At 39.8% G+C, this 21443-nt stretch overlaps 2 protein-coding genes across 2 annotated transcripts in view; both read left to right on the top strand.

Annotated features, from left to right (window-relative positions):
- gli3 (GLI family zinc finger 3) overlaps positions 1-8213 on the top strand; it is a 111870-nt gene extending 103657 nt beyond the window's left edge. Inside the window, 5 exon segments of the mRNA XM_056737851.1 lie at positions 1124-1273; positions 1493-1657; positions 2121-2414; positions 3793-4180; positions 4264-8213. Coding sequence (XP_056593829.1) covers positions 1124-1273; positions 1493-1657; positions 2121-2414; positions 3793-4180; positions 4264-6515 — 3249 coding nt within the window. The 3' untranslated portion in view covers positions 6516-8213.
- Positions 8214-10478: 2265 nt separating this feature from the next.
- On the top strand, positions 10479-20853 carry prpf4bb (pre-mRNA processing factor 4Bb). The gene is made up of 15 exons (XM_056737852.1): positions 10479-10554; positions 11282-12484; positions 14172-14327; positions 14418-14576; positions 15224-15305; positions 15387-15597; positions 15834-15907; positions 15997-16087; positions 16199-16346; positions 16773-16910; positions 17031-17184; positions 17299-17413; positions 17564-17715; positions 18792-18878; positions 19473-20853. Exons 1-15 carry the CDS (start codon positions 10508-10510, stop codon positions 19674-19676), a joined length of 3021 nt encoding a protein of 1006 aa, XP_056593830.1. The 5' UTR covers positions 10479-10507; the 3' UTR covers positions 19677-20853.
- The last annotated feature ends 590 nt before the right edge of the window (positions 20854-21443 follow it).

Genomic DNA, 21443 nt, shown 5'->3' with positions numbered 1-21443 from the left:
AAAAGAGAGCAAAAGAAAGAAAGAAGAAAAATAAATGAGAGTGAAAGAAAGAAAAAGAGAGAAAAAGAAAGAATTAAAAAAAGAGAGTGAAAGAAAGAAAAAGAGAGCAAAGAAAGAATGAAAAAAAGAAAAAAAGAAAGAAAGAAAGAGAGTGACAGAAAGGAAAAGAGAGCAAAAGAAAGAAAGAATGAAAAAAAGAAAAAAAGAAAGAAAGAAAGAGAGTGACAGAAAGGAAAAGAGAGCAAAAGAAAGAAAGAATGAAAAAAAAGAAAGAAAGAAAGAAAGAAAGAGAGTGACAGAAAGAAAGAGAGAGCGAAAGAAAGAAAGAAAGAAAGAAAGGAAGGGAAAAAAGAAAGAACGAAAGAAAGAAAAAAAAAAAAAAAGAAAGAAAGAAAGAAAGAAAATGACAGGCTCATAGATGTGTGAATCTACTTTAAGTTTCCTTAAAGACTGCTGCTGTTGACCTCGTAGAAACAAAGACATTTCAACTTTAGTCATCTTTAACTAAATTCTAGTATTATGATGCAAGAATTGAAATCGTACAGAGATATTTAATGGCTCTGGGTGAGTTTACACATTTAAGTAGGATCCCATGTTGGGGTCACAGACGGCACTGGACAATTTAGTGATCATGAAGCCCCCTAGTGGTGATAAAATGCCACTGCATAATTGAACAAAGTACCTAAGAGTTCTTCTTGAAGGTAGCAGTTTTATTTAATAACAGTAGCAGGTCAAGCATATGGGTAGTTGACAAATAAACCGTAAATGAGTCCTATATGGTGTGACATACAGGTAATAAAAATATAGGGGGGAAAAACGAACAATTATGAAAAATCTCTCTCTATTAAAAAGATCAATATTAATAAAAACTGCTTGTTTTCTAAATTTTTGCGATGTCAGACCATAGGACACATTTATTTGTCAATTGTAAAAATATATAAAAAAACTGCTGTATATGGGAAGTTATACACTTCTTTCTTTCTTCATCACATTAATAATAATATACATATTTGCTGTTGTTGACATATATGTATTATGTGAGCAAGCATTTGATCAAAGCATTACACACATAAGAACATCACATTTGTATGCACTGTTATTAACACAAAATTTCTCTTTACAGCATATAAATAATGACCACATCCACGGAGAAAAGAAGGAGTTTGTGTGTCGCTGGGAAGAATGTTCGAGAGAGCAGAAACCCTTTAAAGCTCAGTACATGCTGGTGGTGCACATGCGCAGACATACAGGAGAGAAGCCACACAAATGCACGGTGAGCATCGCATTAAATACCGTCTGGCCTGGCTGCAGTTAATAAATAGCAGCTACGCTGCATCTGGTTAGTGTGTCTTTGTTTGTAGAAACTCGAGTAGGTAGGACATCTATTGTTCTGGGCTTTGGTTAAAAACTACCCGCTGCAGTAGACTTGGTCTGTCTCAAACAAAACAATCTGTGCATGACACTTGTGGGTTTTGTTTCTCTCTCTGTGCAGTTTGAAGGCTGTTCAAAGGCTTATTCCAGACTGGAGAACCTTAAGACACACTTGCGCTCGCACACAGGAGAGAAGCCCTATGTCTGCGAACATGAAGGCTGCAACAAAGCCTTTTCCAACGCGTCAGACCGAGCCAAACACCAGAACCGCACACACTCCAATGAGGTAAATGCACACACATGCACACACAAGTGCTAAAGCCAGGTATTTATGTAGATTTACAATTTTTATTTTTGTTTCAGTGTAAGTGATTATTTAAATATGTTTAAACTTACTTAATACTGCTTAATCTTTTAGTATTTTTATCAAGTTTAATATGATTAATAAAGGTGGGTTACAATAAATATGAAAAGCTAAAACTGAAATTAAATAATTAATATAATAATATATTTTAAAAACAATAGCTATATAAATAATTATAGATAATTTCACCAAATGTTAAACATCATTTTTATTTATTTCTTTATTTTTCATTGAAGGAAATGTTTTCATTATTATTTATTATCAAAATGCATTTATTAATTATGAATAATTTTATGTTGTTTTTAATAATCGTAAATACAGTAATAAGAATTAAGTAATTGACACCATTACATGCTAATGTTTTAGCTCGCTCTACTTCTTTCAGAAACCCTATGTGTGTAAAATCCCCGGTTGCACTAAGCGATACACTGACCCCAGCTCTTTACGGAAACACGTTAAGACTGTCCACGGTCCTGAAGCCCATGTCACCAAGAAACAACGGGGGGATACTTACCCACGACCCCCGACACAGCCCCGAGAACCTGGAGGTAACGGACAAGGCCGGTCGCCAGGGCAACTTCCCCTCGGAGCTATAACTGACCAAAGGGACTATAACCACGCTACCTCGAAACAAGACGAATGTCTACAAGTCAAGTCTATCAAGACAGAGAAGCCTATGGTAAGCCTCCTTCCACAATGAAAATGTCTTTCATGTTCATTTGTGACCCTAGACCACAATTTTTTTTTTCATTATTAATATGTATACATCGCCTGAAGCTTTCCATTTATGTATGGATTGTTATGATAGGACAATATTTGGCCGAGACGCAACTATTTAAAGCTCTTGAATCTGAAGGTGCAAAAAATTTAAATAGTGAGAAAATCACCTTTAAAGTTGTCAATCATAGGTGCTGTAGCAGGCCGTTGCTAAGAAGAAACAGGTTTGTTGTAACACTCTCTATTGGCTAACTGCTGTGATGATGTTGTGGAGAGTAGAAGAAGTTCTAGCTTTACAAAGATAGATACCAAACTTAAGCTGGTAATTCCTAAGAGCGGGCAGCAGCGAGCAAAGTTCGTAGGCATAGGTTTTTGTTCGTGATTTTGCTGCATCAACTCACAAAAACAGTTTTTAGATTTTTTACAGCAGGAAATTTACAAAATGTCTTCATGGAACATGATCTTTAATGATTTTTGGCATAAAAGAAAAATCGCTAATTTTGACCCACACAATGTTTTGTTGGCTATTGCCATAAATATTCCTGTGCTGCTCATAACTGGTTTTGTGGTACAGGGTCACATTTGTGTATTTAATAAATTGAACGTCTGCCTTTTTTGTCATCCTAATGTTTACTCCAAACTTCCTGTTTTGCGCTTCATGATTTCTTAACTGCTCCGCTAACACTTGTTTCAACCAGGTGCATCTTTGCACAATCTCTTTAATAACTGAATATCTTTTTTGTCCGCTACCTTACGCACAACTTGTCCTCTCTTACTAAGGACAGTGGGTGATCAGGTGAGAATGGTGATGTCATTGTTGGTCTCCTGCTTTCTCTTTCCATTCTTTTTCATTCATGCAAGTCTTGACCATCTGGATCAATTTGAAATCATCGTTCTTTCTTCAGTCATTCGTCAGCAGCATCATATCATCTGACATAATTTGAATGGTGTACAGTGGTGATAACTCCATATTGTCAGCAGTCTTTTGATAACAGTGTTGTAACCTATATCTATGTGATCATGTAAGTATTATGTGCATAAGCTTGCATGTTACAATTTCCTGTGATGATTCTATAGGCATTTGAATATGTAATTGTGGTTTCGTTGTGTTTTCAGATTCCTTCTTCAGGTCAAATTCTTAGTTAAAATCATAGAAAACATATACAAGCTTTCTTATACCGCTACAAACAACAATGCAGCTCCTTTGGCATGACAACATTGCATTTCACTTTCCTCATTACGCTTCATCTATAGAAATTGTCCCGAGTGATGTTGTGTTACCTTTCAGCAATAAAACTGAAATTTATGATTCATGGTATTTGTTTTATCTCACCTTCTAGACGTCTCAGCCAAGCCCTGGCAGTCAGTCTTCATGCGGCAGTGACCAGTCCCCAATCGGCCCCCATCTCAGCCGTGGAGTCCAGTTTGCTCTGAGGAGCTTTGGGCTCGCAGGGGAGGTGGCGGTACTCGAGGACCTGGAAAATGAAAACGAGGAGAATGAGGAAGGAGAGGATGCCCCCATCATGGACTCAACAGTATCCACTGCAACGGCCATGGCGGCAACACTAGCTCTTCAGGCTCGCCGAAATGTGGGACGACCCCTGCGCTGGATGGAGCATGTTAAGATGGAGAGGTTAAGGCATGTTAACGGAGCTGTGCCTAGGCTAGGACATCTGTCCCCTACACCACCCCCCAAAGGCCAGACCCTGCCTGCCCTCACGGGAAAAGGTGCGTCTTTGTTTTTTTAAACTTTTTCCAAATGGGTGTTAGGTATGATTTTTAATTATAATTTCATCCTCTCTCATTCTCAGGTATATGCCTTGGTAGGAGTAGTGCCGTGGGGGCACCAGCACCCCAGCCACCTCTGCGCCTTGAGCTGTCCAACACGGAGCTGACCATGCTGAATCTGCTTAATGAGCGCCGGGACAGCAGCGGCAGCACCAACAGCTCCGCTTACCTTAGCAGCAGTCGTCGCTCTTCCGGCATCTCCCCCTGCTTTTCCAGCCGCCGCTCTAGCCAGGCCTCGCAATCCGAGCACAGTCACCATCGACGTCACCACAATCTCAGCGCAACTGACTCTTATGACCCCATTTCCACCGATGCCTCCAGACGCTCAAGTGAAGCAAGCCAGTGCGGAGGAGGTGGAAGTTCATTAATGCATGGTGGAAACTGGAGTGGTGGAGGTATAGGAGGAAATGCGATTGGAACGAAAGGTATTCTTAGCCTTACCCCAGCTCAGCACTATCACCTGAAGGCTAAGTATGCAGCTGCTACAGGTGGACCTCCTCCCACACCTCTACCAAACATGGAACAAATGAGCCTGAAGTCCCGTCTGGCTATGATGGGAGATTGCCAGGACTCGGGTCTGCTCACGTTGCCACCGCTAGTCAGGCCACGTCGCTGCAGTGAGGGCACACACGGGAGTCCCACGGTATTTCAACGAAGAGGACTTTACCCTGGTGAAGGTCCAGGAAATAGTGATAGACGAGCCAGTGACCCAGTACGGAAACGGGATCCGAGTTCTTTTGGCTTGCCAGAGGTACAGCGTTTCTGCAGTCTTAACAACATGAATTCATTACCTCATCTAGCAGGAAATCATTACTCAGATGAAGGAGATCTAGGACTGAGCCTGCAGAACTACGTGTATCCAGTTGGCAACTTGCAGAGGAGTCTGCACTCTCCTTGCCATCCCAGCATCATGGAACAATCAGCACTTGAGGACTTGGCCGGGGACCAGGATGATGGTCTGTTAAATGCAGATGAAGACATCTTGCCGGATGACTTGGTGCAGTATCTCCGCTCTCAAGATCAAGAGATTGCTCACATTCAGGAGAATATTACCAGTGGTTCCAATCCCCACAGGTCCACTTTTAACCAAGGCACTGCAGTCGGACAGAATTTTGTCAACGTGCAACAGGAAGTGCCAGAAGGTATCAGTAAGGATGTAATGCCCATCCAGTGGAATGAAGTGAGCTCTGGCAGTGCTGATGTTCCTCCTCCCAGACAGCAACCTCAAAGGTGCGGAAGATGGTCGGATCACAGTGGCATAATGAACAACCCCTTCGGTCGCTTTGGGAACATGGTTGTGCAGCATCAACAACCCCACATGGATTTTGTAGATCAGAACTTGACCCTTCAACGAGGCGGTGTCCAACATGTGGAAAATGAGAGCTCTGGATCCAGACATCCAGACCAGCATCAGCAAATCACCAAGACAACCCAACCGCCATGCAGGATGAGTCCAGCTGTTAAGAGTCAATCTTCCTCAACATCCCAACCTGAGTCAAGGCACAATTTTGGTTGTCCAGACTTCTCTCGCATCTCCTTAGGGCCGATCCGTCCTAACTGTTTCCAGCAGGCAAGTACGCCCCAAACCCAGCTCCAGCCAAACAACATCATCACACATCCAATCAGTGTTAACTCTACAATACTGCCTCAACAGCCCCAGCCTCCTATGACCCACCCACCAGTCAACAATGGCCACAGAGGTTTCTCTCGGTCTTACTCCACTCAACAGATTACAAACAATCATAATCCTCAGTCATGCCAGCTAAATATAGTAAGGAATGGAAACGGTACCAATTGCTCCCTTGCAAACCAAGTTTCAGGACTGAAGCTTGAAGCAAACGATCATATTCAAACCAACGCTTGCTCTTCCATCCAACAACAACACTTGGCATTTATTTCCAGGAGCTTTGAATCCAACTCATCGTCTTCTCACAACATTCTGCCATCATGTCTAATGGAGTCAACTGTAACACCTTCCGAGGCTCTTTTGTCTCCAGGGGTTGATCAGGTGACCAGTACAGTAGATGCCAGCCCGGGTGTGGATATTTGCTCCATTCTTGAGGATAGCTATGAGCAGGGTAGTCTGATATCTGATATCATTAGTCCCAGTGTTTTTCAGGGTCTGTCTCGGACGACCTCTCGACTATCTACCCCACAGCTTTCAGCTGCATTTTACAGCACGCATCCAAGCACTAACAACATGGCTATCGGGGACATGAGCTCCCTCCTCACCAGTCTCGCAGAAGAGAGCAAAATTCTAGCTATTATGCAGTAGTTGTTGACTTCCCCTCCGCAATAAAGTAGAAGGACGATATACGTTTTGCATGTAGTGTATAGGAAGAGAAAGTAGTTTAATAGGTTATGTTGTGTTGGCACACAATCTATTTTGAATCTGCCCAATCTTCCAAGAGGCACCGACCAATAAAACCATATATAAATACAAATATATATTATAAAAATGTATATAAATAGTTATTCCATTTCTGGAAAAGAGGCTATTTTAAAAGCCTTTGTTTTATATTGCTATTGTGATGACAGCAGGAGACACTTGGTCTTCTTCACATGATATCAAAACAGTATTCTCTGTATTGTTTTTTGTTTTGTTGTACACTGTTGCTAAACGTGCATGTTATTTTTTCATGTCAAGTGCACACATTGTCCACTAAAGTGAGTTTGTTTACTCATGTATTGTGTACCTTTGTTTTTAAGATGATGTGGATATGCACACACTTGATTGTCATCGGCTCAAGACGGGGTCAAGCATCATTCTTAGCAGGCCCGGGGCCTTAAAGGTCTTAAACATGATTTCGAAAGTCTTACCAAATGTTGTTTTGACCAATTATTTCCAATTTGTGCCATTGAACCCAAGCAGGAGGGACCATTATGATATGTATAAGGGTACGACTAGTGTGGAGCTGATAACTCCCTATCTTGATTTAGCTTGACTTGTATATAAATGTTGATATAGTTTTTCTTTTTTTACATTGTAAAATTGTCATATTCTTCATGACTGGTGCTGATCGTAAGCCGTGCGTTATGTGACAGTTGTGGGGGAAAACATTGTGGTAATTCCAGTCAATCTCAACATGTTGCTTATTGCACATTGAATTTAAATTTGTGGCCAAAATGTGTTGAAAACATTGGTAACGCGTCTTGTTTAAATGTATCTATTTTTTGTTGTTTTTATTACAGTCAGTTGTGTGCTGTTTTTGTCACAACAGTGCAGTGAAACTGTAATGTGGAATATCATTTATGTCTTGGTTTTGTCTATTTTTTTTTATAAAAAAAAACTCTACCTACACATTTATGATTAAAGACTGAAAGACTTATGAATACCAAGACACATCGAGTTCTTACTAGAGCTATAAGATTTTTTAGCAGTATTAAAACTACCCTGCAGTTTCTACCTGCATATGTAAAGTTTTTTAAAGGCGTACTCTAGTAATGAGTTTCTGTTTTTGTATGCTTATATCAGTTGTTTTTTGAAGTTGTGTGCCAGTGTTATGTTTATGTTTTAAGGTGGTATGACCCATTCCCAGAGGAAAGGACTAGAGGGTTTGGGCCTAAGGTATGTGCCTTATGAATGCCTCTCCAAACAAAAGAAACACTGCCAATGTTTTTAAGTAATTACAATAATAAAATGAGTATGAATTTGTGGCAGGAGTCCTATGGCTTAACATGTAACATGCAACACACGTTCTGCTGGTTGGGCATTTTGTTTTTTATTACATTTAATTCTGTTTTATGCTTGTAAATACATATTCATTAAGTAGACTGTAGTTAAGATTTTAGATGGCGTCAGAATTAGTATAAAAATCATATAAAGCAGGAATCCCAATGCTCTGTTTTCAGTTCAAACAAAGTGATAGAAATGGAGTCAAGGTGCCTAGCACCCTCAGACTGGGTACAGAATATCAATGGTCTTTTTATATCAGATTAAAACAAATGTTTGTATGGTTTTAATAAAAAAATTAAGGAGGACTGTCTGTCTGCTTTTATTTTAGGAAACAATTGCAATGCCAAATATGCATCACTGGACATTGAAGGCGAATATTTTGCCACCTTTGAATAAGAAGGTTCTGTTATGAGCAGTTTTGAGATATCGTGCTTCAAAGTTTTTGTATTCCGTCTTTCTTTGTAGAAGGAACCTATTTGTTTTCTTAAAAAGTCTTAAAAATGATATAACAAACACACACACACACAGGCATGAGTCAACATACAGTATAACTTTGAATTGTGGAATTTAGTAAATGTAATCAGCCACAAATGCCAAACATGAAGGAGTGCAACATAAATGCATGCACATGCACACACAGAGAGTGAGGGAGAGAGATGCAAAACATGGGGCAAGTTGTCACATCAAGACAAATGAATGGATCTCTACGGCCCTGCTCTGGTGAAATGTTTTAATCTAAAACTGATATTGCTATAGGATTTTCTCTAACCAATTGATAATAACCTTCTGCACCAATTTATGTTTAATTTAAATGAAGCCTTCAATGCTTCATTTTACAAGTTTTAGCAGGGGGGATGTAATCTGACAGCTGAGAATCTCACTATCAGATACTGTTCCGACTGTATTCCATAAGATATCAATTTCATGTGTCTCACATTTACACTGCCGACATTGAACAACACAAGAAGTAAGTTCCCAGAGTTTCAGGCTGATATCACTAAATGTTTCCAACATAGCATTAGTTGTCAGAATAGACTCTTACTGCTATGTTCACACCAAACGCAAAGTAAGCATTTTGCGCTACTACGCGAATTGGGCAACAATTGCATCTTCCACTCAAGCAAAGATTTGCACAAAGAGCTTGTTGGCCAACTCTTTGACACATCCGGACGCGTGATGTTTTTTGCATCTCTCTACTATTCCCACAAGTAATAAAGTAAAGTGCGAGGAACCTACATACAGCATACAATGTTGCTTGCGTTCATCCATCAAGCTAATTGTTTTTATCTATATTTGCATGTAACCTGTAGTGTGGGTGGCCTTGAAATTTTAGCATGTCTACATAAATATGAGGATATTCTATATGACACATACAGTGTTGCTTGTGTACATTTCTGACTATATGTTCATCCATGCATATTTTTTGGGGGGGGGTAGAATTGTGGCAGGTGGGCAATATCCTGCCCCAATATTACCCCCTTGAAATATTATCCTGTCATTTGTAGCAGACCCTGCCCCTTGAAATTTTAGCATGTTTACACAAATTTGAAAAAATCTACACGACACATACAGTGTTGCTTGTGTGTATGCATCAAACTAATTGTTTTTGACTATATATGCATCCATGCTAAGTTTGAAGGGAGTAACATGCAGTTTGTGTGACCTTGAAATTTTAGCATATCTGCATAAATATGAAGATATTCTACATGACACATAATCTCAAAAGAATCCCAATGTAAAAACCATCACACCACTGGGGCTTTTGGATAGGTCTTGCTTAAACGTGAAGCCCCTAAAACCTAAACTGTGCAAATTATACAGGGGAACGTAATCTGACAGCTGAGGATATGTCAGATTCTGTTCCCTATGTCTTCCATTAGATAGAAAAGTAATGTATGTCTAACATCTACCTTGCCGACTCTGAATATCACAAGAAGTAAGTTCCCAGAGTTTTAGGCTAATAAACTTTTCCAACATAGCATGAGAATGTATTCTAACAATTAAGAATCTTGCTGTCAGATGAGGTTCACCTGAGTTCAATGAGAGGAAAAGACAGCCAGGCATGACTCAAACCAAAGGCCTGCACACCGTAAACCTGGTCCTGTGGAAGTTTCCTTTGTTAAAAAACTAGTGAGGAAAGATCTTGTAACTTTTCTTGCACTGCTATTGAACACTTACTCCATGTTGCGTTTTCATGTTTTAATGACAGCGAGGAGTGCGAGGTGCATGATCATTCTGAGAAAATATTGATATCAAAATATTTATAGCGAGAACAATGATCAACAATGCGCTCTTTGATATTATTATTGACACACGTTTGCCCCCACACAAATGTGAGCTCAAGAAAGTTAGTTAACTGAAACAAAATATGTTATACTACATTTACTATGTTATTTAAATAAAAACGTATCTGTTTTTTGGCTGATTAAAAACATCCATCGATCAACATCCAACATTTCCTCAAGTGCAGTGCCAAGTGTAGTGAATACAGTTTAGGGTGCAGTATAAGATGCAGACGCTAGAGAGCACAAGAGCCCATCCGCCTCATAACATCCCTTCAGAAGAAGACAGCGGGCCGCTGCTGAAACAAAATGGCGGACATGGAAGTGGATTTACCGAGCGAAAGGCTGGATAACGGGTAAGAGCACGTGCGCTGTGTAATCTTACAAACAGCGCATTTTTTATTACAGAGTGCGAGTGCGTGTACGTAAAGAAGTGCTTCAGATCGTGATGCGTTCATCTCAAGTAAATTATGAGGCGTTTGATAGCAGTACATCTGTTCGGCTTGTCTTAGCATGCTAATGCTAAATGGCTATATGGTCCTATACAATAGCGTATTACTTATGTTACTAAGCGCCGTTTAAATGTGTTTTTACAACGGGCTTGTAAAATTATCCGTTTCAAAGCATTTCACTGTTAAATTTTCTCTTCAATGTTTTAAAATCTTGTTTATGTGGTTCATTTCGTAAAGTGTCTGATGCTATTCTTGATGTGACCAACACGCTACACCGGCTGGTTTACTCTCTTGAGTTTCAGTTGGGCTAAATGGTTAAATTACTATAAATCCTCTCGTCATATTATGTATTCGTACATAATAACTGTGGTCCCCTTAGTATTTGTTGGTGTATTATGTAGCGGATATGAAGCCAACAAGCGTGTCCTTGGCTTGTGGGGAACATCGTGTTGCCAATGCCTTGACAAAACAAAACAAACATTAGCTGAACGCATTATTTGGCGCTTTATTAAAATAGCTAGTCGTTAGTGTTTCATATATCAGTTTCCTTCTAATACTCTAGATATAACTTCTTTCACGTTTTATTGCTTTTGCACCTGCCTTGTCCACATGTGATTTGTTTTTTTTCCAGGCCTAAGGATTTAGAAAGTCCTGAGAAGAGTGGGAATGAGGATGAGAACGGTGAAGTATCTGGGGAGGATGAAGAGGAGGAAGGAGAGGAGGAAGCGGAGGTGAACGGTGAAAAGCAAGAAAGCGCCTCCAAGCATCACAGCAGCGGAGGCAAACACAAGAAAAAGAAACACAAGCACCGCAGCAAGCACAAAAAACACAAACATGCGCCCGAGGAAGATAAGGAACGTAAACGCAAACACAGACACAAACATAAGAAGCACAGACGTAAAGAGGAGACCACCTCCTTGCCCACCGTGGCCATCAACAGGAGATCCGGGGACGAGCCTCTTGCTCTCGGCAACGCCGCCGTTGATGACCGGGCTCTTCTGGAAGACCTGGAGAAACAGAGAGCGCTGATCAAAGCCGAGCTGGACAGCCAGATGATGGAGGGTAAGGTTCAGTCAGGCATGGGTTTGATTTTACAGGGTTACAATACCGGCTCCGAGGAGGACGGAGAGGCATCAAGGGCACGAAACGGGCAAAGAGGTAGCGGGGCTCGAACTCGCTCGCCGAGGGACCATAGCAGCAAGGGGGGTAAATCCAGACGGGACTCGACGGACGCCAGCGGCCGCTCTCGGGACAAAACAGGGAGGGACGGTAAGCTTGACCGAATGACCAAAAGTGCTAAAGAGGCAGTAAAGGAGCGTAGCAAGTCCAAAGAGAGAAAACGCTCCCAGAGCAGGGACAAATCCAAGGACCGTGGGAGGAAATCCCACTCCCCGTCCAGCAGGCGGCGCTCTTCTGCAGAGAGAAAACCTGATCAGAAGGGGCGTTCAGACCGCCGTTCGCCTGAGAAGAGGGAGCAAGCTGGGAGGAGATCGGGCTCGCATGGGCGCAAGAGCCGGTCGCGAGAACGACGGTCGCGCTCCAAAGATGCTCGGCCTGGGCGCTCGGAGACCGACAAAGAAAAGAGGCCGGGAAAGTCTCCATCTAAAGACACGTCTTCTGGGAAAGAGAATCGATCGCCTCGTCTAAGGCGAGCCGTGAGTCCTCAGCGGCGGCGCAGTTCTTCCCCTCGCCAGAGGGAGAAGCAATCCAACCAACACCCCTCGGGTTCAGCCGATCGGAGCTCTAAACTGAGCCACTCGCCATCTAGGAACAGATCACCTGCCAGGAGGGCACGAAGTCGCTCGATTGATCGCAGGAGGGATTCTCCTTTCAGGTACACATAAACACAACTTAACATAGTCAAACTTTGTCTGTCTTTGTTACTGTAATACACTACTGGTCAAATGTTTAGGATCACTTGACAAAATAATTTGTTCTGATCTTAAATATCTGTCAATCTTCATAGTTTTGATGGGTTTACTTTTATTCTAAAGTGTGGAAAAACATAAAGTGATTCCAAACTTTTCAATGGTAGCCCAGAGGTGTACAGAGTTGTAAGTATTGTACTCTGATAAAGTTAAATGTACTTTGGAAACTTTTTAATACATTACATTCATCATACTTTTTACACCACACTACATATTATAGTTACACACATTTAATAAAACTATTTCTTTTGCATTTTCCTAAAAAACTTGAGTCCTTAAGATAAAAACCTTCAGCTAAGGAAAGTTTATTTAAATTTTTTTAAGGAAACTTGGCAAAAGTAAGGTAACAATGTACAAATTTACTAAAGGTAAAAAAAGTAGAGCTGTCAAACGATAATTTGCGTTTAATCACATCCAGAATAATGGTTTATTTACATAATATATGTATGTGTATTGTGCATATTAACTTTGTATTAATAAACACAAAAACTTACACATACTTGTGTATATATATTTAGGATATATATAAATGTAATTATACAATTTCCAGTATTGGCTAAATATAAATGTTTAATTAATATTTAATGCTTAAAAATATACATTTAGGTCTATGTTTTTATTAATACAATATTAATATACACAGGACACAGATGTAGATGTAAACACAAACTCTTATTCTGGATAATCGTAATTAATCATTTGACAGCCACTAAAAAAAGACATTAATTGAAATGTATTAGAGAAGTATGATGTTATGCTTGATAATGTTGTAAAGTAGCACTTTTCCAAAGCAAAAACACAAAGAACAAATCCTTGAAAGTTTACTAGAGTACAAAATCCTTGACTATTATCCACCTCTGATGTAGCTATTGACTTGTTGAAATTAAGGATTGCACATTATGACATATATTATATTAAGTCCTGTTAAAATGCTTAAATTGTTTATTATATGTGTTATTTCAGACCAAATTAAAATAAATTATTCATTCAAATCTGTACATGACACTTTCTTCTATGGCACACAAAGAAATTCAATATTTTGACAAATGTCAATGTTGGCGGCCATAGTAGTTTGGTTACCAATGTTCTTCAAAATATATTTTGTGTTCTGCAGAAGAAAGAGTCATCTCTTCTGCATCGGAAGTACCAGTGAAGACAGATTTATAGCTTAGCTCTGGGGGTTTATGTCTTTGTTATCATGGGTGACATTGAACGTCTAAGAGAGGATCAGAGCTATTCTTAGCTTTGAAATTGAAATAAAGGACTGTACAGTCAATAGGAATCTTTGTGTTGTGTAGATGAAGTTTTTTCCCCAGATACATTTAAATAAGTGCACTTAAATTGATATGCACTTACTAAACACACACTCCTACCAAATGCTAAATGCTTTTTATCCAAAGCAACATGTATACAGAAGTTAATGGAGCAGTCCCACAGTAATGGTCTAGGGTTAGTATACTGCAATCATGAGGTGCTTTGTATGTGATTTATATTATTGCTTGGTTTTGGCTAGTTTGGGCCATTGATTTGCTATTGGTTACAAACATGAGTGAATGATTTCAAGAAGTTCATGTATTTTGGGAATTTTTTCAGGAAGCGTCCTCGTATGGATGGAGTCGGGAGGTCACGAGAGACGAGTCCAGCCCGACGCAGAATGAGCCGCTCACCACTCAGGCGTAGATCTATATCACCACGGCGACAGTCTCGCCTCTCCCCAAGAAGGCGAAGTCGATCACCCTTAAGACGAAGGTGAAGCTACAGTGAGATTGATTGTTCAGAGTTTGTCAAATGGTGGTAATAATTACGGTATCTTAACTGTTTAATGTACCTTTTGGCCAGGTCTCTTGAAAGGGATCGGTTCGGCCGTCTCAGACCGCGACGATCCACCTCCAGAGAACGTGATAGGAGGAGGAGGAGGCGGAGCCGAGATGAAGATAAGTTCAAAGGCAGCCTATCAGAGGGAATGAAAGCAGACCGTGACGAGTCATCTGAAGAAGTGTAAGTAGTATTTTTTTTAGTCTTCGTCTGCTCATTTATGTATGGGAAACTGCTTAAAAAATCAGAAAAGCATTAATAAAAAAATATACAAGTGTCCTATTGCTAAGCCCCGCCCCACTTGGATACCGTCGCTTGCTCGGACAAACACAAGGAGTTTGCTTATGTCTTACAATGAGACTTGTCAGTGTGAAAGCCTTGTCCCAAGAGTTTTAAATTCATTTATATTTGACAAGTTTAATAAGGAGAGGCAATGTCATGTAGACCTTTCGTTTATGTGTGTTTTGACCTGCAATGTACATGACGTGAGGATAGTTAACAATTTATGTGTATGTAAGCATGGACTCGCTAGCTTTACCATTTTTAGCCAGTGATATCACGCCGAAGCACATGCCGACAACAACATTATGCTTGATCATATGAAAATTAACAGTAGACTGAGTTGACAACTGTTTTCTTTGGGATTGCCGTTGAACCAGGTTCAACTATCATTTGCTATCCATAAGCGCTCAATAGTCCAGCCTTTATCATAATAAAATCATTTGAACAAGCTTGATGGAAACACTGTATATCAGTCAAAATAATCTCCAATTTTAAGCAAACCATTCATAAGGCTACTGCTGATAATTGACTTATGGCAATTTGTTTAGTATTGAGGATTTTGATGCTGAAGAGGAGGATGAAGAGGCTCTCATTGAGCAGCGACGGCAACAACGGCTCGCTATCGTACAGGTAACACAGTCCAGAAAGTCTTCTTAGTCAGAAAGTTTCTTCTTATAGATGACTAAAACGATACAATTTTGATATTGACAGAAATACAGAGCAACAAATGAGGACAGTAATATGGGCTCAATGGCGTCGGAGCCGAGCAGTCCTCAGAGCAGCACTCGCAGTCGATCGCCCTCACCCGATGACATCCTAGAGCGCGTGGCAGCTGATGTGAAGGAGTACGAGCGGGAGAACTTGAACACCTTTGAGGCCAGCATCAAGGCCAAGCACAACCTCATCGCTCAGGAGAAAGAAGGTAGTGTGCTCTGACAAGAGGTTAGGATGTTGCAAAGCGACCAAAGCGGTGCTGCTCTGTAGGTGTTACACATAGATGGTAGATCTAGAGTTTTTCGCCATGATGTAATTATATTGGAGCTATCGATCAATCACCGTTCAAGATATGATCTGTTAAATTAGCAACGCTCACATTGCTGAATATATCTTTTATACAATGACATTGCACACCATCATTGCCGTTTATCTGGTCTGCAGGAACCAACCCAAAGAAGCCCTCAGCACCTGATATGTTCATAGAGTCTGATGACATGTTTGCTGCAGACTTTGATGTGAGTTGTTTGTACGTTGAATTCATGTTAACGCTCTTTGTTTTAAAAGGGGTTTCTGACCTGTGTCTGATCCCTCTGTCTCCTATCAGAGTGCTAGGCTAAGGGCTGCAGGGATCGGTAAAGACTTTAAAGAGAACCCCAACCTCAGGGATAACTGGACGGATTCAGAGGGGTACTACCGTAAGTCTTAAAGAGATTCTACAGTTGTCTTTCTTTTTGAGCGAACTGTACCTTTACATAAATAAGACTGGTGTTATCCCTAATCTCATCAGTTCAATGTCATGATGTTAGGTGTGAACATTGGTGAGATCCTGGACAAGCGTTATGAAGTGTACGGGTACACAGGTCAGGGTGTGTTCAGTAATGTGGTCCGAGCGAGAGACACTGCAAGGGCTGGCCAGGAGGTGGCAGTCAAGATCATCCGCAACAATGAGCTCATGTGAGTATTTGCCTTATGTTACCAAAATTGAAGAGCTTTTTTGCGGTGTTTGGTCTCTGTAGCCATTTTCAAGCAAAGTTATTCGGTTAATGTGATGGAGCAAGAACAACTTTGAAAATCTGCAGAAACTAAAGGTGAAGAAAAAAACGCTCGCCAAAAGATTACATCCTTGCTAATATCAACCGTATGTTGTGTTTTGTGTAGCCAGCTCACCCATCTCAATGATTTTCTACAGGCACTCATCTCTTATCTTGATGCTAAACATTAGTCATGTGCAGTAATATCTACTTTAGAAATGTGCACTGAAAACCAATCTCGTCCCAATAGGGCTTTTGACTTGTTTTCTCCTTCTTGTTGTTTTGTTCAGTGTAATCCTTCCGGTCTCATAAATCGTGTTTAATGTTTTTTTGTCACGTCTCATTACAGGCAGAAAACGGGACTGAAGGAGCTTGAGTTTCTGAAGAAGCTAAACGACGCAGATCCAGATGATAAATTTCACTGTTTGCGTCTCTTCAGGCACTTTTACCACAAGCAGCATCTCTGCCTGGTCTTCGAACCTCTCAGGTACTTTACACACCTGGATCGCTTGTGCATTGTTCTGAGTGAGTCTCAATCAACCTGAGGGAGACACCTCAACAAGACAAATGAAACAAGTTCATCGTTTTTCTGCCTTGTTTCTCACAGTATGAATTTGCGGGAAGTGCTGAAGAAATACGGTAAAGATGTTGGGTTGCACATCAAGGCGGTGCGATCCTACAGTCAGCAGCTCTTCCTGGCTCTCAAACTACTGAAACGCTGTAACATCCTTCATGCTGACATCAAACCAGACAACATTCTGGTGAGCATCATCTCATGACCTCTAGCTGCGGTGACTAGATGCCGTTCATCCAGCAGTCCTGTTACCGGAGTCTTGATCTATTCACTAACTTGCTAAACTTCTCTGTGTCTGCAGGTTAACGAATCCAAGACTATTCTTAAACTCTGTGATTTTGGCTCAGCGTCCCACGTCGCAGACAATGAAATTACACCTTACCTTGTCAGCAGATTCTACAGAGCACCTGAAATCAGTGAGTTTACACACGCATGCTTTATTTCACCTCATTTATAGAAAGGGGTATGCTTCAATTCTTCCTACGGCTGCTTCAACTTTTAAAGTATATTAATAAATAAATAGTTTGTCCTCAGTTATGTAAATGGTTTGTCTGATTTCTCTTCAGTTATTGGTAAGCCATATGATTATGCGATTGATATGTGGTCGGTGGGCTGTACTCTGTATGAGCTGTACACGGGGAAGATCCTGTTCCCTGGGTCATCCAATAACCACATGGTGAAACTGGCCATGGATGTCAAGGGCAAGATGCCCAACAAGGTACTGAACCAGAATTTTTTATCAGGGCTCCAGACTTGACTTTTTTTACTAGGAGCACTGTTGCCCGTGACTGAAATGTTTAGTAGCGCAAGCAGAATATTTAGGGGACATTAAATCAACTTGAATGCAATTATTCAAATTATCCACAAAATAGAGGTATTATTGACAAATACTTAAATAGACTTAACTCGCAGAAATTACATTGTGCAGTTTTATTTTAATTTCAGAGGGATTTGTGACAATACTCAATACCAGGGTCATTCGGAATCTGCTGACTTTTTTTGTAAAATTCTGTGCTCAAATTTTGGAATAATCTGCAGAATTCAATGGAACAGTTTTAAATGTGTTAACATTTGTCAGAAATGTAAAGGATGTTAAAATAGTTTTAAAACACTACCTGTCTATGAATTTAACTGCAGGTGACAGTGGTTTGGTTCTGCTCATCATTTAAAAAGAGGCAGAGCCTACAGAGAAGCTATATATACTAAGTAAAGAGACTGTATAAACTCTGAATACACCAGACCAAATTAGTACAGGATTCATTTGAACCAACAGAAAATGTGCATGTCATTTTGAATAAGGAAATACATTTTATTGTTCATAGTGTTAAAACAAAACAAAAGTCCTCGTCTTAATGCGTTCTTATGATGATTTTATTGTGTGACTCTTTTCATCATGTTCACAACACAATGTAAAGATAACTTCATATAAAACTTAAGAGCATTCGCCTGTTGTTTATTCTAGTTGTGAGCGGATTAGAAATGATTCAGCGACGTCTCCGGTAATCAACAGATAAATGCTGTATTATGATAGTATTCTATAGTTTTAAACGTATCAAATATCCAATCGTTCGTCTTCAGGCTCAAAAAAATCTTTCACTCTCGGACTCTCCCCTTTTCAATCATATAGGCCTACACTGGTGGGATCACGATCTACTTTCATATGAGATATAAAAACTAGGAAAAAATTCAAATCGGGAGATCTGATCAAAGTCTGGAGCTCCGTTTATGGTTTTTATGTATATGATAAAATGGGATACATTTATACTAACATGTTTTTTCTTCCGTTTTGTGTAGATGATCCGAAAAGGCCAGTTTAAAGACCAACATTTTGACCAGAACTTGAACTTCTTATTCATTGAAGTAGACAAAGTGACCGAACGGGTACGTTCCTATTCATTCATCCAGTTGACTTTAGTGCAGATTGTACAGATTATAGATTTCAGATGTTAATTAATGCGTTTTTTTGATTGCGACTTTCAAGGCATAAATCTTATGAGGTTAACCCTTATGTTTACTTAAGTAAAGCAAGTATATATGTACACAACGTTTAAACTTCATATTCGAATGCCTGAAGTATATATAGACACAGCGTTCATTTATTATACTTGTTTCTACCTGTTGCTGAAAACCAAGCTAACTGCAGTTCAGCTCTTCATCATATTAATAAGCAACAGCTTGACTTTCTTTATTCTGCAGAACACAAAAGATATTTTGAAGAATGTCGTTTACCCGGGACTTTTGCGCATTGATTTTGTGTCCATACAATAGAAGTGAATTGGTGCCGGCACTGTTCCGTTACCAACTTTCTTCAAAATGTCTTTTGCGTTCTGCAGACGAAAGTCTGAAATGACAAGAGGGTGAATTAATGAGTGACAGAATTTTCATTTTTGATTGAACTCTCCCTTTGAGAACAAAATCAAACAAACACCATGTTACATGGGTCTTTAAATCTCTATTTTCCCTGCATTGTCACAGGAGAAGGTAACTGTGATGAGCACCATCAACCCCACTAAAGACTTGCTCGCTGATATGGTCGGTGGCCAGAGGCTGCCGGAGGAACAGAGGAAGAAAGTCATGCAGCTCAAGGATCTTTTGGATGGAACTCTGATGCTGGACCCGGCAAAACGCGTCACCATCAACCAGGCCCTGCAGCATCCCTTCATTCAGGAGAAAATATGACCACATTCACCTCTGACCTTTGACCTTCCATTAGAACCAGAGCAGTCCTGCTTTTTCAGGGCCGGGCCATCAGACTTCTGCTCAGAATGTTCGGAAACATCACAAGACGATTTTCTATTTTGATTCATTTTCTAGTGGTTTTTGTTTTGTCCGGTCATTTGCAATTGATCTCTCAAAATGATCTTGTTTTAATTGTATATACACGTCATCATTCACTGAGAGAGGCACGGAAAGAAGTTGTCGGACTTTCTCTTATTTCACTTCAGAAGTTGCAGATCTGTGCAGAAGTGTTGAAAAGTATTTGGTACACATCAGTTGAGCTGTTCGGTAACAAGTTGTTTTGTTGGCATTTCAGTTGGGTAAATTTAAGACCAATGAGATTCTCATGTTATTCCAGATCTGTCTCTTTTGCCATCAGACTTAACAGCAGCTCTTGTAGCATTTGCTGGTAAGCAATTTTATATCACTTCTTAAAAACATGGGTTAATTCAAAAACATGCAAATTGTCCATCACATATATTGGTTTTGCTGTATTTCTGTTTTGTGCGTCACACAAAAAGTTTTGGTTCCTTTATTTGATATAAAATTTCTGCCCTTCTACAACTCTCAAATTTTAGCTGATTAAATTATCTAGGGCCTAATTGTTGAATAATCTTATGTCCAAAAAGCACTGATTTAAGTCCATGTTTTAATTTAAAGGAAAATCTTTCTAATGTTTTGCTTTGTTAGTTTGTAATTCGGTCCATCAGTTGAGGCTTCTGATTCAGTTTAGTGTATGGATGGATGCTGGGTACCCCTAAGGTTCAATTTACCCTTGAATCAGTAGCAAAGCTCTGCATACCTGACTTAAAGTGTGTAGGGAATATAAATGTTACGATTTAAAAGCCTCTAATATTAAGATTAAGATTTTCATATTAGGTGTCTCCCTGTGTGACCGAATTCAAACATTGCTTGACCTGTCAGTCTTCACAGATAAGCACCAACGTACTGATGATCGCTTTTATTTTACAATGTAAATACACTGTTTTCTTTATGTGAGACATCGTTTTTTTCTTACTGAAAAATGAAACGTTTTTTTGGGGGGAAAATAAACTCAAGATTGGATTGTGATGGAAATGAGAGCCGCACCTTGAGTGTAATCATTTTAGTAATAAAATTATTTGGTGTTTAAACATCATTATTGTATTTTGATTATTGTAGTAATGTTGAGAATCAGCTGTTACATAACTTTCAACTGCAGCTCTTGTAATATAATCTTTGGCATCTTGGGGGTGCTGTGGCATCTGAGACAGGATAAGGCCACGTCTATTTTAAATGCCTGACCTCCTGTGACATTTACACTGTTATGTTTCTAGATGAAAGTTTGTTTAGCATTTCCGGACTCTGACCCTTTATGCTTCCTCTTATTATCAAGCACGCTGCTTCATATGGTCTAGAGGATAAACTCAGATGTAGACTGTAGAACTATCTCAAAATCATGTTAAATCACAAATCTCACTGACTGCTTTTAATGGATCATTTTTTAAGGACGTCCTTAATGTGAAGTTTTAAGTATTTCATTCTCTTATTGTTGGGTTTTGACGCTAGAAAAGAGATCTATATTGAGTTTTCGCAGGAAGTGAGAAGTTTCTAAATGATGCATCAAGTTATTATTAGGAATGTGGGTAAATACCATGTGTAGTTTACGGAGACAACCATTTCTCTAAAGTGTCCTTATTCCATCTAGTTTACCTCATATGCCCCGCCCTCTGTTACCGTAAAGTAACC

This window comes from Triplophysa dalaica, chromosome 23 (genome assembly GCF_015846415.1).
Source record: "Triplophysa dalaica isolate WHDGS20190420 chromosome 23, ASM1584641v1, whole genome shotgun sequence".
NCBI classification, from domain to species: domain Eukaryota; kingdom Metazoa; phylum Chordata; class Actinopteri; order Cypriniformes; family Nemacheilidae; genus Triplophysa; species Triplophysa dalaica.
The sequence above is the reverse complement of the archived record's forward strand: the minus strand, read 5'-3'. Positions and strand labels throughout refer to the sequence as shown.